Below are 18602 nucleotides of genomic sequence, written 5' to 3'. Positions count from 1 at the left end.
ACTAATCTCTACAGTAGTGACTATGAAATACAATTTTATAACCAAATCGACCCCAAAAGGTAAGCCTTGGCCTAAAGGAAGACAGGTGTTTGTTGGGGAAAGTGAATTGGAAAAGAGGCTTGTTGAGAGCACAGGCTTCAAATTTTTTAAATTTCAACTCATGGTATGAGATGCATTTGACATTGGAATTTAGTATACACATTTATACACACACACATACACACACATTTATCAGAAATAGTGGTGTGTGTTAACTGACTCTGAGGAATAAAAGCCCCTGATTTACAGCATTTGCTGATTTCCTTTTTGAGCTATCTACAGGATGTTAACTGACACAGTTGAGAAGAGTTGTCATGTGTACTCAGGAGCTGGTGTGAGCCTGCTCTCACACACCCCTAAAAACAAAGGCCCATGGAACAGTACTTAACATTTACCAGGTGCCACTCTGATATTTTCTATTTCATTTGAAACATTGATTTTATAATTTATTACTAGTCATCACCCACAGTTTGAAAAACACTGATTTAGAACAGAGTCAGAACCCGGTTAAGAAGAGCAAAGACTGAAAAGAAGGCATAAAATTAATTTTGTTCTTGGAAGTATCACATACCAGGAGGCACAGTCTCCTTAAACATAATTTTAGTTATTTGAATGAGGGAAAAAAGGGTGTAAAGGAATGCTGATATCCGTAGCTTAATTTTAGACCAAAATTATTAAGCAAATGTGTACTATAATTTTTGGTATCTTTGCTAGGACCCTACTGAAGGTATAACATCCTGAGTTTAGTCCTATTATTTTGAAGCTAAGGCACCTAGTCTAAGTAAAGTCTAAGCAGTATCTAAAAATATTCTATTTATCTCAACTGTATTTGATTGTAAGTGGATGACACAAGCTTTGAGGGTGGGATAGCTGTCCACTTACTGACCATCTCAACAGCACACAACTCTTCTTAATCTGGGGAGATCTTAGCTCTTCTTCAGCGTCTTTCATGATGCTCAGACCAGATCAGGGAAGATGCAGAGGAGGTTAGGAAGTGAGAAAGCCAATGAGAAGAAGAAAAGCAGACATATTTCTCAATATTGTGTAGGTGATTCTGTACTTGTACTTCTGTACTGAGACAAAACAACAGAAGAGTCGGAAACAGAAAACACCTTCTCTTTGATGATGACATGATTATGTGCATAGAAAGTCAGGAGAACTTTTAGAAATACCATTAGGGGTACCTGGGTGGCTCAGTTGTTAAGCATGTACCTTCAGCTCGGGTCATGATCCCAGGGTCCTGGGATTGAGCCCCGCATTGGGCTCCCTGCTTGGCGGAAAGCCTGCTTCTCCCTCTCTCACTCCCCCTGCTTGTGTTCCCTCTCTCACTTTCTCTCTCTCAAATAAATAAATACAATCTTGAAAAAATTAAAAAAAATACCATTAGCACTGTAGGTCTGGTTATAAAATCAACATATATGAATTAATGGTATTCCCATATGACAGCAATAACTAACTAGAGGAGGGTGCCTGGCTGGCCCAGTTGGTAGAGTGTGTGTGACTCTTGATCTCAGGGTCGTGAGTTCGAGCCCCACGTTGGGCATGGAGCCTTTTTTTTTTATAAAAGAAAGAAATAACTAGCACCCATAATAAAAAAGAGAAGATGCTATTTATAACACTACCAAAGCTATAGGCTAAGTAGAAAAAAGTCTGACAAATACTTTTACGAGCTTGTGGAGGAAAACTGATGATCTCAAGAAATGGAGCTAAATATGTTCACAGATACACAGTTAAGATGTCAGTTCTTCCCAAATTATTTTATTAATTTTATGTAATCCCAGTGAAAATTACATCAGGGTTTTTAAGGTAAAATTTGCAAACTGCTCCTGCATTTTATATGGAGGGTGAAAGTGTCAAGAACAGCCAAGACCCTTTAGAAGAATGGCATGTGGAAACTTGCTCTACCAGACAACATTTATTCTAAAATTACGGATTGAAAGGGAATATGAAAAAATGCAAATAATTCTTAAGATGGTGAAACTTTTCTTTCTTTAAACATTTTTATTTGTAATCTTGCTTTTAAAAATCATAAATAGGGGCGCCTGGGTGGCACAGCGGTTAAGCGTCTGCCTTCGGCTCAGGGCGTGGTCCCGTCGTTCTGGGATCGAGCCCCACATCAGGCTCCTCCGCTATGAGCCTACTTCTTCCTCTCCCACTCCCCCTGCTTGCGTTCCCTCTCTCGCTGGCTGTCTCTATCTCTGTCGAATAAATAAATAAAATCTTTAAAAAAAAATCATAAATAAATATAAAAATTACAAAAAGCCAAGTGAGGAAGAGTCAAAGGGATAGAGGCTGATGGAGAGGAATCATTAATCAGTGACTGTCCAGGAGACAGAAAGAAACTTGTCTTTTTTGACACGATTGTCAAATAATCATTGTTACTAATTTTTAAAAAAACTTTGGACAGTGGGCGTGGCAGAGTTTCCACAATACCTAATCTTGTGTCTCTCTCCAAGAGGCCCTTAGACTTTTTTTTTTTTTAATTTTTGCCTTGTTGAAAGCAGAATACTATATCTGGAGGAAGAGTAAGAAAACAGTTCAACTGTCATGTCTTTTTTTTGTTGTTGTTAAGATTTTATTTATTTATTTGACAGAGAGCACAATCGGGGAGCAGCAGGTAGAGGGAGAAGCAGGCTCCCCACTGAGCAGGGAGTCCAATGAGAGGCTTGATCCCAGGGCCCTGGGATCATGACCTGAGCTGAAGGCAGATGCTTAACCAAGGGAGCCACCCAGGCGCCCCTCCACAGTCAGTCTTCGGAGTCAGAAAGTTGAGGGTGGGAGTGAACTGCGGTTCTCCCATTGCTACTTGACAGTGTGTAATCTCATGCAGCTGTGAATTTAAACTGTCTACTAGGGGTTGAATTGTGTCCTCCTTTCCAGCCTCCAAAAGATATGTTGAAGTCCTAACCTCTAGTGCCTCCGAATGTGATCTTACCTGGAAATAGGATGCTTGCAGATATAATTAAGATGAGATCATTCTGGAGAAGGGTGGGTCCCTAATCCAATATGATTTGATGTCATACCATGTAAAAATAGAGAATGGGAAGGTTGCATCTGTAAGCCAGAGGACACTAAAGAATGCTGGTAAACCACCAGAAGCTAAGAAGAGGCAAGGAAGGAGTTCCCTGTAGGTTTCCGAGGGACATGGCCTGTTGACGCTTGACTTCAGACTTCTAGCCTCCACAACTGTGAGACAGTACATTTCCGTTTGAAGCCATTCGGTTTGTGATACTTTGTTACCACAGGCCTAGGAAACGAATAGGCTGTGTAAACCTTTGTTTTCTCCTCTCTATAATGGGGATAATCTTATTTAGTAGTGATTGAGAGTAATTAATTAAATAAGTTATATAAAGTGACAAGTGTAATTAATTAGTACATGAGAGCCGCTATTACATTATTTTTATTATCATTGTAGTTATACTTTTGTTCCACACTTTTTCTCAATGTGGTATAAATTTATCTTACCGGATTATATTTTTCCACTGTTTTAGGCTGAATATAAAAAAGCAGTAAGCACGAATCAGTGGCACCGTAGATTAGAGTTCCCGAGTGGAGAGACAATCGTTATGCACAATCCAAAGGTAATGTTATTGCTTAAGATACTAAAATGTTAGGTTCGTTTTAATAATTATTTTGCCGAATGTGGTTGATAAATGTTCATTTTAATTAACTTCTGCAGGGGTGTATTTATAAGAAGTTCATTGTTTTTAAAAGCTTACTGTAGTTTGTTCACATTGATCACAGAAACAAAAATAAAATTTTTAATTTTTCTCATGAAGTTTCTGCTTATGGTAGCATGTTAGCTGAAGCTTAGTATGCTCCATCAAAGTTGTTTGATAAACGTTTGCACTCGATCAGAGGTCGGCAGGCTTTTTCTGTAAAGGGCGGGAGAGTAAATATTTAATTCTTCGTAGGCTGTGTGATCTCTGTTGCGGCTGTCAGCTCTGCCTGTGTAGCCTGAAAGCAGCTGCAGATATTACATGAACCAGCGGGTGTGTCTGTTGCAGTAAAACTTTATTTATAAAGGTGGTAGCTCGGATTGGGTATGCAGGCCATGGTTTGTCCACCGTGACCCTTGATGGTGGTTTGTGTCAACTTTTAAAAATATGTCCTCCATTTTCTTACTTGTATTGTCTCCATGAACTTGTTTTTTTTTTGTTTGTTTGTTTTTTTTTTAAGATATTGATTAGGGGGTTCTTTCATTTACCATACTTCATCCCTCTGGGTTCCGGGTTCCTCATCTGCAATAAGTACCTCCCAGGCTCATATTTTAGATAAAAAGAAAGTAATTTATCCAAAAACACCCAGCATAGTGCTTGGCATACAGGAATTTTTCAGAACATGGGCCATTGATTTATTTCGGAGAAGTATACAAGAAAACAAAAATAATTTTAATCCCACCACTTCTGTAGTCCTTATTTGAGATAAAATAAAAACATTTATATACCTACAAAATTTAAACGGTATATAAAGGTGTCAAATCAAAAAAGCCTCTTACCTCTGCATTTCCCATTTCTCCTCCTCATGGTAACTACTCTTAACATTTGCTTTTCATTTGTTTTTGATGCAGACACAAACATTTTGCATACCATCTTGCATGCCTCCTTTTTTTTTTTTTTTAAGAAAAATTTCTGTGTGACATGGGACTAAATTTAGTTGATTTAACAGAATATATGTTTTCCTAAAAAGTGGTGGGTAAATCAATTTTTGGCATTGAAATTGAACTTGTAAATTAATTGGGAATCTTGCTATTTAAAGAATTTTGCCTTAAATATTTTTGTAGATGAAGATTCCTCCGTTCTAGGTAATTTTTCTTAATTTCTTATATGTAAACCTGGGTTTTTATGTTACATTTTTAAAATCAAGGTGTACTACTTCCGACTTAGTTGTAGTATTTTCCAGTATAAGCATTGGAAATAAGGGTATAGATCTGCCTAGTTTTAATGGTTAATGTGAACACTAGCAGGACTGTTAAAAATTGTTTTGGGAGAACAATACTAGTACTCGATTTGTAAACTGTTGTTACTATGAAGTAGTTTATTATGTATTGAAATAAGTTATTTAGCCTGTAGTGGAAATGAACTTGGTCCTGAGGTCTGTCATAATCCTTCCGTCCTCTCTTGAAGGTTATTGTTCAGTTCCAGCCTTCGTCAGTGCCAGATGAATGGGGAACCACACAAGATGGACAGACAAGGCCCAGGGTTGTAAAGCGTGGAATTGATGATAACCTTGATGAGATTCCTGATGGTGTGTATAGTTTGTTTAGGGCCAAGGTCATTTTTAGACTCCTCTATTTTAGCACCATTTTTTAGAATGCTGAGAAAAAAGAAGCCATTATTAGGACTACCTGTCGTAACATGCAGAAATCAGCCAGGTTGGCACATATCTTTATTTTATTACTTTTATATCTGTTTATTTTAAAATTTAGAATTCTGTTGAAGATATACAAGCCATATGATGTAGATTGTAAAAGATGTATTGTTGTGAAGAAGTACTTTGCTGGTTGAAACTAGGCTTTTGGCAATATTTTTGAGCTTTTGTGATCATGTCTCGTCCAGTTTGTGTTGCTCTGTACGGAAGTTGGCAAACTTTTTCTGTTAAGGGCCAAATAGTAAATGTTTCAGGCCATACGGACTTTGCTGCATCTATTCAGTTCTGTCATTGTAGTGTGAAAGCATCTGTAGATGGTTTCAAATGAGCACAGCTGTGTTCCAGTAAAGCTATAAAAACCAGGCAGTGAGCAGGATTTGGCCTATTTGACCAACCCCTGCTTCAGTGTAAGTGCTTTGATTTCTCCTGTTATACCGTTTAAAATACAGATTTTATTTTGATGATTACATATTTCATTTTTTTTCTTTGTTTTATGAAATTACACATATAAATAAGTGTTCTCATATTATGAATGTGAACAAAATAACCAGAGGCAAATAACTTGTAGTTGTTTCTGTATGCCAGAGTAAAATAATAGATTTAATTTGGTTTTCCTGTATATAACTTGAAGATGTTGTAGTATGTAGAATATATATTATATAGGAAAAAGGAAGGATTTGGGGAAAATATTTTATTCATTAATTTATTTTATTACACCCGATGTGGAGCTTGAACTCATGACCCCAAGATCAAGAGTCGCATACTCTTCCGACTGAGCCTGCCAGGTGCCCCATTGGGGGAAATATTTTAAGGTTTAATGTTGGCATATTACTTTTCCATGTGGGTCTTAGTCTTCTGGGGAATTCTGAAGAAACCATAAAGGTTATGGAGCGTCAGTAGGTACAAAACTGCTGGTTATCATATGCTCATAGTCTCTGAGATCACAGGTGGCATGCTTCCTCCACCTCTTGGTCTAGTTCACTATTATTTGCCAAGATGGACCTTGAGCTTTGTTCTTCTCATTTCATAGAGAGTATTGAAGCTTATTAACTTGGAAGGGTCTTAAATTTCTTTGCCCAGTTTGTGATGACAAAAGGGATATTTAGAATATTGCTATTTAAATCCGAAAACCCAAACAATTTTCCAGCTTGTATGTATGCACATAGGCATGTATATTATTTCTTCTGTAGGGGAAATGCCTCGGGTTGATCATTTGGTGTTCATGGTACATGGCATTGGACCTGTGTGTGACTTGCGCTTTAGAAGTATTATTGAATGTGGTAAGTATTAGTCATTTTATTTCATGGAATGAATTGATAAGTAATAGAAGAACTTTTAAATGTTCATTTTTTTTTTAAAGATTTTATTTATTTATTTGAGAGAGAGAGAGTGAGAGAGTGCACAAACAGGGAGGAGTAGAGGGAGTGGGAGAAGACTCCCCGCTGAGCAGGGAGCCTGATGCGGGGCTTAATCCCGTGACTCCGGGATCATGACCTGAGCCGGAGGCAGATGCTTAACTGAGCCACCCAGGAGCCCTTTAAATGTTCATTTTTAAGAGTTTCCGGCTGTTTACTACTGGCTGAGAAACTGTTAAGAGGAGATTTAAATGGTCACTGGGAAATAATTTGTACTTGATTTGCTCTTACGATGTGGGTAACTCATAAAATCCTAGACTAAAGGATTAGAAGGGATCTTGAAAATAATTTAGCCTTTCTGACAGACAGCCTCTGCCTAGGCACTTCCGGCAACTGTAGGTATACCTGTGCACTGAACTGATTTAAAGTGAATTATTGAAAGAAGTTTTTAATGGAACAATGAATGTGCCTGTTTTACTTAAATTTTTGAAGTTTTATTTTTATATCTGTGTCATAATAGTTCATATTTATTGAATACTTGATTTGTACCAGGCATTTTGCATGGATCCTATTACTCACCTCTCACGATAAACCTTGGGGGGGGAAACAGGTGCTGTCACTGTTCTCCCCACTACTAGGTGAGGCACTGAAGTCCATGGGCGTAAGTTAACCTCTCCTGTAGCATGGTCTGTGGGTTCTCAAGCAGGAATCCTGTGGCAGACAGTTCAATTCCAGAGTCTGTACCCACACTGCCATGCTGCCTTCCAGGAATGGTAATTCAATGTTTATCAGTCATTTATACATTCCTCTAAAACATTGAAAAAAAAGAGCTTCCTAAAGGTTGGGTTTTTCCTTTTTGGACTGATTTCATCATTTTTTTTTCCTTAAAAAGTTTGTTATATAAAAAATACTAGCATATTTGAGGGAATTACTAACTACCCATCAAGCCCGGAAATTAAATCAATTTAATTTGTCTTCCCTGATTTTTTTTTTTTTAAAGTGGATGATTTTAGGGTGGTTTCTCTGAAATTGCTGCAGACACATTTCAAGAAATCTTTAGACGATCGGAAAGTAAGCAGAGTGGAATTCCTTCCTGTTCCCTGGCATAGTTCCTTGGGTGGGGATGCCACGGGTGTTGACAGGTTTGTGGACTTTGATAACTCATCGTTCAGATTGGTCAAACGCCGATTCAAAATTTAAACCGTAATATGAAATAGTTTATTGTAACTTCAACAAATGTGTTCAACAAATCTATTCCTTTATGTAAATGATGTAGTTGCTCTGACGTAGGATTTAAACACTGACTGTTAATGATTATACGCTACTTTTCTGTGTGCGCACGCATATGTCTGTGTAAATATTTAAGGGAATCTGAGAACTGTAAGCCAGTTTTAGAATACTGTTGTCATCTACCGTAGTTCAGACGGGGGCTGTCCTGTACATTGCAGGATGTTTGGGAGCATCCTGGCCTCCACCCATTGGACAACACCCCACACCCCCAATAGCCAGAAAGATCTCCCGTCCTTTTTAAAGGCCAGCAACATCTCTAGGCACCGTGACAGCTAAAAGTGCCTCAGTCGGTTTTGAATGCTCCCAATTGAGAAACACAGGTTTAGATAATATTTATCCTAGGACACAGGGCTAATAACGTATCTGGATTTTAGTGAAGATCATAAATATTTCCGGGTACATGGTTTAATAAAACTAATTCTACAAACAGCATTCTGTGTTATTCCGTGTATTATTCCATGGTAGGTCCTGTTGTGATGAGAGTGTAATCTCTCTCTGTGGGTGTTCGTGCACTCTACTATATCCACCCTCAAATCAAGAAAGATTTTCAGTGCATCAAACTCCTTTCTCTTTCCTTGCTATATTCCTTGTTTTCCTTTCCACCACAGTTTTTGTCAGGTATCCTGATTTCCAATTAATTGGAAGAAAAATGGAAAAGCAGCCTTTCATCTTTAAAGATAAAATTAAAATTTTTACATAGGCCCTATTTTATGTGATAACTCTGGGGAATCCCCAAAGTCATAGTACAGGTGTAGGCACACATCAACTTTTTTGATTTATCTTGATTCATTTTTAATAACTTGTCTACAGAATCAACTCATAATTAGTCTGTGGGATTCTTATACTCATTGTATATTTAGAAATCACTATCTAAACTTTAAAAAAGCCTGTAGATGTAAAGTGGCTAGTGACTGAACATCCTTTTTTTTTTCTTTCTAAAACAGGAATATTAAGAAAATCACTTTACCAAGTATTGGTCGGTTTCGTCATTTTACCAATGAAACCTTGCTAGATATTTTATTTTACAATAGCCCCACCTACTGTCAGACAATTGTGGAAAAAGTAGGAATGGAGATAAACCGTCTGCATGCACTTTTTATGAGTCGGAATCCAGACTTCAAAGGAGGAGTCTCTGTTGCTGGTCACAGTTTAGGTAAAACTGTCAAATACCCACATTTTAAACATAATTTTTATTGAATTATCACTGCTTCTAGTGAGGGTAACATTGTTAGTACAAGGTTTAGAATTATTTTAAGTTTTATAAAGGGTAGACATGAATGCGTTGAGTTTAGGTTCTGCCTTTGCTTTTCAATTACCTAGGAATGCTTTATATTTTAATTTATGCTGCTGTTTGGTAAAATAAGAATATTGATCAGATCTTGATGACATTTAACTTTTGTATGACTTCTGCCTACGGACTTTGGGGAAAAAAGTAGGAAAATTTACTTATAAAAGTATTAGTCATTATAAAGCAACATGTAATTTTTTTTTTAGGGTCTTTAATATTGTTTGACATCCTGTCTAATCAAAAAGATTTGAATTTGTCAAAGTCTCCTGGGCCTTTTGCTGTTGCTAATGGAGTTGTGAAGCAGCCACATTTTCAGGAAAAGCAGGTATGGCCTGGTTAACATATTTAGATTAGAGATGAAGCCGAATAGTTTTCTGAAGTCTGAACTGTTTCCTGAATTTTTTTTTTTTTAATTTATTTAAGTAATCTCTATACCCAGTGTAGGGCTTGAACTTGCAACCCTGTGATCAAGAGTCCTATGCCCTTCTGACTGAGTCTGTCAGGTGCCCCTGAAATGTTTTTATAAATCATAGTGTCCTGAGGTTTATAATAAGTGTGATAGAATCATTTAGCTTCTTTGAGTTTCTCACTTGTCTTCCTTATGGATTATAAATTTAAAATGGAGAAAGTTTATGATTTAAAAAAATGTTAAGTAAATTATTGCAGAAAACGGGAGCAAGAGTGATTTATTCAATTGATGTACTTTTTTAGAATATTCAAACTTTGGATGATAAACTACCTGAAATTATGATTTCTGTATGGAGCAAAATTGTTTAAGATTTGCTGTTGATCAGGAGACATTTTATGGGAGTTTTTCTGAGGTTTGCAATGTTCCCCTGCCTTTTTTTTTTCTTTCCCTTAAGGTGCCTGAAGAGCCAAAGTTGACTTTGGAGGAGTCTTGTGACCTTGATGTTGAAAATGAAGAAGTCCTAAGTTTGCAAGAAACTCTGGAAGCACTTAGCCTCTCTGAATATGTTAGCACTTTTGAAAAGGAGAAGATTGATATGGAATCTCTGGTACTGAGGATAGTTTGATTCTTTTTTTTTTTGGTGGGCAGCAAAGCAAAGTTTATTGAGTGATAGTAAAGTGATAGTACAAAGCTCCCAAAGAGGAAGGGGACCTGAGAGGGTTGCCCTGATTCATTTTTTTTTTTAAAGATTTTATTTATTTATTCGACAGAGATAGAGACAGCCAGAGAGAGAGGGAACACAAGCAGGGGGAGTGGGAGAGAAGCAGGCTTATAGCAGAGGAGCCTGATGTGGGGCTCGATCCCATAACGCTGGGATCACACCCTGAGCCGAAGGCAGGCGCTTAACCGCTGTGCCACCCAGGCGTCCCTGGTAATACCTTTTAAAATACAAAAAATATTAAAAAAAAAATACAAAAAATCTTTTGCCCCAGCAATTTTCCAGGAATAATTCCAAATACAGAAATATTCACATAAGATACCTATAAGGATGCTCGCCGCAGCGCTGTTTATGATAGCAAAACCTGTAAACACCTTCCGCGTGCGCTGGTCGGGCGCTAGTGAAATAGTTTATGGTGCTGCACGTAATGAGTTGTAGTTGTTGCATGAATGAGGCGGTGTCAGAGATAATGGCAGGCAACGATTTCTAAGATGCGTTATGTGAAAAGAGCACAGTTCAGTCCCATTTGCATAGCAGTCTACACACACAAGGAAAACCATGTAGGTGCTGTGTATACAGAAGGTGTATAGAGCCTCAGAGAACTGGGTGGTTGGGACAGGAGTGGAGGGGAGAGACTTCATTGTCTGCTTGGCTGTGTAGCTTTTGAATTTTGTACAACATGCATGTGTTTGCTGCCAAACATGACTAGGATGGCTTAGATGTGGAGGGCTTAGATTTTATAGCCTAAATTAATCCAGGATTTAAAAGCAAATTGACTTTTAAAAAATTGGATCTTAGATTGCTTTCGATGGTATGGGTTTGTTTTTTTTTTTTTATCATTTCCTGATTTCAGTTTCACTTCATCGATCATTAGACCGATTAACTAATGTGCTTGTTTATTTTCTTTTAAAGCTTATGTGTACTGTTGATGACCTGAAGGAAATGGGCATACCCCTCGGACCCAGAAAGAAGATCGCTAACTTTGTGAAACAGAAAGCAGTTAAACTGGTAAAGGTCATTTGTGCTCTAAAAACAGAAACCAAAGCTCATCTTTGACTAGCTTGTTTATATTTTGGAAGTTTTTGTTAATAGCAGTATGGTTAGGCCAGCTAGTGTGCTCCCTAGGCACGCTGGGCACAGGGGCGGAGCTGATGGGCATGCAGACTTGGGAGTCAGCCAGAAGTGGAGTTCAGTCCCAGGTAGGGTAGCTGACCAGCCTGGTTTTTCTGGGACAGAGAATTCCCAGGATGAAGGACTTTCAGTTTTAAAATTGGTATTTGGGGATTTCCTGGGGCTAAAACTTGGGTAAGCCCTGGACAGGCGGATGAATTGGTCATCCCAGTTCAACTGCTTATTAAGTCCTTATTCATGAGCAATTTGCTTAACTTTTTAGATCCTTAATTTCTCTAATTTCTAAAATGTGAACGAGGGTTGGATTAATGCATGTAAGCTTAGCCCCCAATAAATGTTAGCTCATTTTCTCCCTTTTTAGTCCTCACCATCTAGAGAGATAAGAATAGACTCACTAAAATCTCATTAAATAACCCAAAAACAAAAATTCTGAACAATACAAAACAAGCAATAACTAAAAAGCGTGTAGAAAGAAATAGAGCAATTGGGAAAAACTCACTTGGTTCATTTTATTTTCATTTATTTATTTATTTATTTGAAGATTTTATTTATTTGGGGGAGGGAGAGAGCGAGCGAGCGAGCATGAGCAGGAGAGGGGAGGAGCTGAGGGAGAGGGAGAAGCAGACTTCTGCTGAGCAGGGAGCCTGATGAGGGGCTCAGTCCCAGCACTCTGAGATCATGATCGGAGTTGAAGGCAGATTCTTAACCGGCTGAGCCACCCAGGTGCCCCTAATTTTCATTTATTAATCAAATTAATTTTTCAGAGATTTTCTAAGTACTTAAAAAATTAATACTTAGGGTGACTATTTTTTTTGTTTACATGGTCTATGTTGATCCATCTTTTGAACTTCTGTGCTTCTTTTATTTGTGTTACATATTTACAGCTTAGGATATGTCATTTCATATGTAATAGGACCATAAAGTCAGGACTGATTTGTTCTGATTAGCTTAAGCAAATTGAATTATTTAAGATTTTATTAATATCTTTTGGCTCAGGCACCTTGTTAATATTTGGGATTTGGAGATGAATTGAGGGTATGTGGTGCAGTTAGGGGCAGAGATTTGACCACAAGTGACTCATTGGTCCTGTAACAGAGTGCTGCCCATGTTGTCAGAGCCAGGGGAGGGGTGGCAGTTCTGGCCTGGGGAAAACGGTCTGGGGAGGGTCAGAGAAGACTCCCCCAAGTGTTGATGTTTGAGCCTGAAGGAGAAGTAGGATCAGGGGAAATGGCCTTCCAGGAGTGGGCTTGTGTTTACCTGTGGCTGAAATAGCAGGTGAGCTGGGAATAGGGTAGGACAAGGGGTCCTGGAGGCTGGAATGGCAGGTGTAGGAGCTTGGATTTTCTCTTATAAGGGAGTGGTTCTCAAGAATGTTTTTATGGGCATGAGAGTCATGGTGCTTTTAAACAAACATTGTGAAATGCTGACCTGCTTATTAATTCTATCACAAATTATAATTTAGTACCAAATCATATGTTTAGTCTAAATTTTAATTTTAACTTTAGAAATTTTAAAATTTAAAAATATGAGCAATGAACTACGTTATATAAAATTTCAGCCGTGAGCAAATGTGTCTGTAATAAATGAATTTTTGAACATATTGATTCCTTCCTGGTTTTTCCATTAACATTTGCTTTCTTTTGCTATTGGCTAGGGCCTACTGGCTGATAAGGAGCGCTAAAGGAAAAAAAAGGTGCTAAGCTTAAAATGGAGACAATTCTATTATCAACTTGATTAAAAATTTTTTTTGGGGGTGCCTGGGTGTGGTCAAGCATCTGACTCTTGATCTTAGTTTAGGTCTTAATCTCAGGGTTGTGAATTCAAGCCCTGTATTGGGCTCCACGCTGGGCATGGAGCCTAGTTAAAAAAAAAAAAAGTTTTTGAAAATCCTATAACTGGAAGATTGTACTTTTTGACCCCCTTTACCCATTTGTTATACCCTCCAACCCCCATCTCTGGCAGCCACCAATCTGTTCTCCATTTTATGTTTGTTGATTTTTAGATTCCGCATTTAAGTGAGATCATATAGCATTTGTGTTTCTCTGTCTGACTTATTTCACATAGCACGATGTCCGCAAGGTCCATCCATGTTGCACTTGGCAAGAGTTCTTTCTTTTTTTATTGATAAATAATATTTCTTTTTTTTTTAAAAAGATTTTATTTTTATTTTATTCGACAGAGATTGAGACAGCCAGCGAGAGAGGGAACACAAGCAGGGGGAGTGGGAGAGGAAGAAGCAGGCTCTCAGCAGAGGAGCCCGATGTGGGGCTCGATCCCATAACGCCGGGATCACACCCTGAGCCGAAGGCAGACGCTTAACCGCTGTGCCACCCAGGCGCCCCGATAAATAATATTTCTGTACATACCACGCACAAACATATTCATCCACACACACACAACAAAACTTGGTTCATTCATCCATCAGTGGACATTTAGGTTATTTCCGTATATTGGCTATTGTGTAAACAATGCTTATGAAATTGGGGGTACAGTTGTCTTTTCAAGACAGTGATTTTATTTCATTTGGTTATACCCCTAGAAGTGTGAAATGTTGGATCATATGGTATATCTAACTTTTGATTTTGGGGGGGACCTTCATACTGTTTTCTGTAGTGGCTACACCCGTGTACATTGCCATGAACAGTGCACAAGGGTTCCCTCTTCTCCACATTATTTCCAACACTAGTTACCTCTTTTGTTTTTTTTTAAAGATTTTATTTGTTTATTTGACAGAGATAGAGATAGCCAGTGAGAGAGGGAACACAAGCAGGGGGAGTGGGGGAGGAAGAAGCAGGCTCATAGCGGAGGAGCCTGATGTGGGGCTCGATTCCATAACACCGGAATCACGCCCTGAGCTGAAGGCAGACGCTTAACCGCTGTGCCACCCAGGCGCCCCAACGCTAGTTACCTCTTGCCTTTATTGATGATAGCTATTCTAACAGGTGTTGGGTGATAGATACCTTATTGTGGGCTGGATTTGCATTTCCCTGATGATTAATGATGTAGAACATATTTTCATATACCTGTTTGGGATGTGTATGTGTGTCTTCTTTGGGAAAGTGTCTATTCAAATCCTTTGCCCATTTTTTAATTGAATTGATTAAAAATTTTTGTGTGTGAATTGGACCATAGTTTCATTTTAGTGCAGTAAACCTCTTGCTTCAGTTTCCGAGGGGACGTTGTTTGAGAACCCCTGCTCTAAGGCAATGGGGCACTGAGAGGCTGTTGGCAACCTCAGAGTACTCATTGTAGTTATCCAGTGACTCAGTGAGATATGATGGGGGTATAATAGGAAGTGGAAAAGAAGGCTGGCAGACAGTTTTATTTCTTCTGTATTATTGCCTGCTGAATTAAACAATTAGACTTGTTTCCCTGATTTCCTAGTGTTTGAAAGTCATTAATAGACAAGCCCGATTTGGCCAGCTTTTTTGTTCAGGCGCCACGGGTGACTTTTAAACAGAGACGGATGCAGTCACATGCAGCATGGGGAGTGAGGGCCGCTGAAGGGGGGGCTTCTGGTGACCGGGGAAGTCCACCCATGGCAGCTGTTCACATTCCCCTGGTATGTGGCTGCTGTGTCAGGCTGTGGTCACTGAGTGGATTTGATCTCGTTACTATAGGGATACACTGGTTCCATAGATGCTCCCAGAGCTTTGGTTTACTTCCTTATTTATGGAAATACATGGATCTTAAGTGTTCAGCGTAGTAAGTTTTGAAAGTTTTTGCACCTGTGTAATCACCATCTAAAGCAAGAGTTAGAACATTTCTGTCACCAGGTAGTTCTCTCATGCTTTTTCTCGTCCGCTCCTCCCGCTGTACGACTACTACTCTGGTTTCCGTCACTGTTGAGTTTTGCCTGTTCTGCAAGTTCGTATAAATGGGATCAGCGTCATGTACTCTTTTGTACCTGGCTTCTCTTACTCAAAATAGTGTTTTTGAGATTCATCCAATTATTGCATTATTTGCAGTTCATGCCTTTCTATTTCTGAGTCGTTACTCTGTTGTGTGACTCTAACCACAGTGTGCTTGTCTGTTCTTCCCAAAATGGTTTTGAGGAAAACCTGTCAGTGGCTCCATGCACTGGGTGTAAATATGTTGAATGAGGAAATCTCTCCCCAAATCCACATCTTTATAGGAAGTATGTATTTCACAATTATATGGTACTTTAATCTGTCTGAGTTCATAATGGAAAATAGTTGGCATTTTGTATTAAAATTTTAAGTTATTATAGAAAAGTAGCATGCATAGTGTAATGATAGCCAGTATTTAGATTTAACTGTAGCTGTTTTGCTGTTTTTTCTTATTCTGTTAATCATTTGTTTTTTCTTAAGAATTTTAAAGTAAATTGTAGAAATCATGGCATTTCTTCCCTAAATATTTAGTGAGTGTCTCTAAGGACATTTCTCTGATCACCACACTGCCTAAGAAATTACTGATCATTCCTTAGCATTGAGATAGCATGTTCCATAGTTGACAGCTGATTAACTTTTCCTCAGGGTTGTGTTACGAAATGTTGGTGTTTCACAGGAACAGAAAAAAGCAGCATCAGAAAAGAAGGCAGTGATGGCCGCTTCGACAAAGGGACAAGAGGAAAGTGCTCAGAAAGCTAAAGAAATGACTTCTCTCCCCTCGGAATCTAACGGGTCCAAGAGGAAACTTCCAGTTGGTGCTTATGTGTCCTCTGTGCATGTTGATTATGAATCTTTTGAAGTTGGCACTGGACAGGTAAGTTTATGTGTTGATTAGGGCTGCATAGTTTATACTGGAATCACATATCTTTATTATTGGAGTTGGCTTTAAATTCTTCAAATAGTCAACATTTGTGGGGGTGTGGAGAAAACATTTTCCCTCAGTGAGATTGTATGCTTCTCTCAATAAAAAAAATACTTATTTTGAAATTTATTTTTATTTCTTCCACCACTCATTCTTTTATAACATGAGTCTCTCAAAACTACTAGCAACAGAGTGGCAATAGTTAGAAAATCGTGTGAACACAGTTGTCCCTCGTTACCTGCTGTTTAGCTCTCTGTGGTTTCAGTTACCCATGGTTGGCTGTGGTCTGGAAGCAGATGATCCTCCTTCTGACGTATGGTCAGAAGGTCAGTAGTAGCCTAACGTTACGTCCCAGACAAAGCCTCCATCATTCACCCTGCTTCATCTCATCACGTAGGCCTTCTGTCTCACATCATCACAAGAAGGCGGCTGAATACAATACAAGAAGACATTTCAGGAGAGACAGACTACATTCACATAACCTTTATTATAGTATATCGTTGTAATTGTTCTATTTTATTGTTGTTGTTAATCTCTTACCCTGCCTAATTTATAAATTGAACTTTATTGTAGGTAGGTACGTATCGGCAAAGACAGAGTATGTAGAATACAGTCTTATCTAAAGTTTCAGATGTCCATGGGGGGTTATTCGCTTTGATAAGGGGGGACTACTATATACTTAAATTTCTGTGAGAGAAACTTGCTGTGTTCACTTAACTTACATGTTTTAGTATTCACAATTCTTCCCTTGCAGAAAAGTTTCTATAAAAATTGACCAAGGAGTCGACAGTGCCCCATTTAATAATATACTTTAATATACTTATATCTCAGTGGCTTAGAAGTATTAAAATCTTTTTAGACCTTGTTACTTTCAGTGTATTTATAGTTGTGTCTGTAAGGTTCCATTACCCTAAGTGAATTCAGGACTGATTTAAAGAAGGCAGAAAATGGAACAGGGTACTCATAATAGCCTGTTCACGCTTTTAAAGCCAGTTCTTCTTATTTTTATTTTTTTAAATTTATTTTTATTTTTTTATTTTTTAAAAAGATTTTATTAATTCATTTGAAAGAGAGAGAGAAAGAGCACAAACAGGGGGAGAGGGAGAGGGAGAAGCAGACTCCCCGCTGCACTGGGAGCCCCATGTGGGGCTTGATTCCAGTCCCTGGAGATCACACCCAAGCCGAAGGCAGACGCTTAACCGTCTGAACCACCCATGTGCCCCTTAAACCCAATTCATTGATAAAGATTGCATTTTAAAATGTCTTTCTTTTAAAATATAAGCAAACTTGAACATGCATTTTTTTAAAAAGATTTATTTATTTGACAGGGAGAGAGAGAGCACGTGTGCACGGGCGCTCAAGCAGGGGGAGTGGCAGGAAGAGGGAGATGGAGAAGCAGGCTCCCCGTGGAGCAGGGAGCCTGAAGTGGGGCTTGATCCCAGGACCCTGGGATCATGACCTGAGCTGAAGGCAGATGCTTAACCGACTGAGCCACCCAGGCGCCCCAACTTGAACATACTTTAGCAAATAAAGGGCAGATATTTCCTCACTTAACTGTGAAGGATCAGAGTACAGAAGGAGATTTGTGGAACCAGGAGCTCCATATGACCAGGACACTCTCACTGTGTGCCCCTCTCCGGGAGCTGGCCTTCTATGAACCTGGAATCATGGGTGTCATTGTCTGTAGGCTCATCTCCTTATAGCTTTATGACCACGGAGGAAAAGGAATCTCCCCTGGTAGGTCCAGTTAGGAAAATATACTTGACCTGGTTTGAGTTACAGGTCCATTTTGGCCAATTCGTATTGCCTGAGGCATGGGGCACAGGTTGTTTAACCCAGCCCAAGTCACATGCCACCTCCATGGTGGGTGGGCCAGTGTGGGCAAGTAGGGTCTGTTACCCAAAGGATTGTGGGGTAGTGTAAACAATAGCCTGTGTGCATCATTCATTGCCAGAAATCCAAGAAGATCTGCTTAAGCAAGAGAGAAGAAAAAATATCATACTCTCTTTCGCCAGAACTAACCGTTGTGAACTGTTTGAACAAGGCCTTCTAGGCTTTTATTTAAGCATGTATTTATATATATGTTTTAACAAAAATGGGGAAATACTACATATAATGTTTTAACATTATACTGCTGTTTTCAAACAGTATATTATGAATATGTTCTCGTGTCAGTAAATATTTCTCTCATTTGTAATGACTGCTTTGCTTTACTGTTTGGACAGATAG

General features: G+C 38.7%; 1 protein-coding gene across 4 annotated transcripts in view; it reads left to right on the top strand.

The window, feature by feature from the left end:
* The window catches only part of LOC103659365 (SEC23 interacting protein), a 42463-nt gene that overhangs the window by 10475 nt on the left and 13386 nt on the right, over nucleotides 1-18602 (top strand). For all 4 annotated transcript variants that reach the window (XM_040624361.1, XM_040624360.1, XM_040624359.1 and 1 more), the window contains exons 5-13: nucleotides 3531-3620; nucleotides 5166-5286; nucleotides 6600-6689; nucleotides 7765-7906; nucleotides 8999-9207; nucleotides 9549-9667; nucleotides 10206-10358; nucleotides 11382-11477; nucleotides 16128-16325. In XM_040624361.1, the coding sequence (XP_040480295.1) occupies nucleotides 3531-3620; nucleotides 5166-5286; nucleotides 6600-6689; nucleotides 7765-7906; nucleotides 8999-9207; nucleotides 9549-9667; nucleotides 10206-10358; nucleotides 11382-11477; nucleotides 16128-16325 (1218 nt within the window). The remainder of the gene's footprint in view (nucleotides 1-3530; nucleotides 3621-5165; nucleotides 5287-6599; nucleotides 6690-7764; nucleotides 7907-8998; nucleotides 9208-9548; nucleotides 9668-10205; nucleotides 10359-11381; nucleotides 11478-16127; nucleotides 16326-18602) is intronic.

The sequence above is a fragment of the Ursus maritimus genome, unplaced genomic scaffold, assembly GCF_017311325.1.
Source record: "Ursus maritimus isolate PB19 unplaced genomic scaffold, ASM1731132v1 scaffold_7, whole genome shotgun sequence".
NCBI classification, from domain to species: domain Eukaryota; kingdom Metazoa; phylum Chordata; class Mammalia; order Carnivora; family Ursidae; genus Ursus; species Ursus maritimus.
Note: the sequence above shows the minus strand (reverse complement) of the source record. Positions and strands in the feature narration are given on the sequence as shown.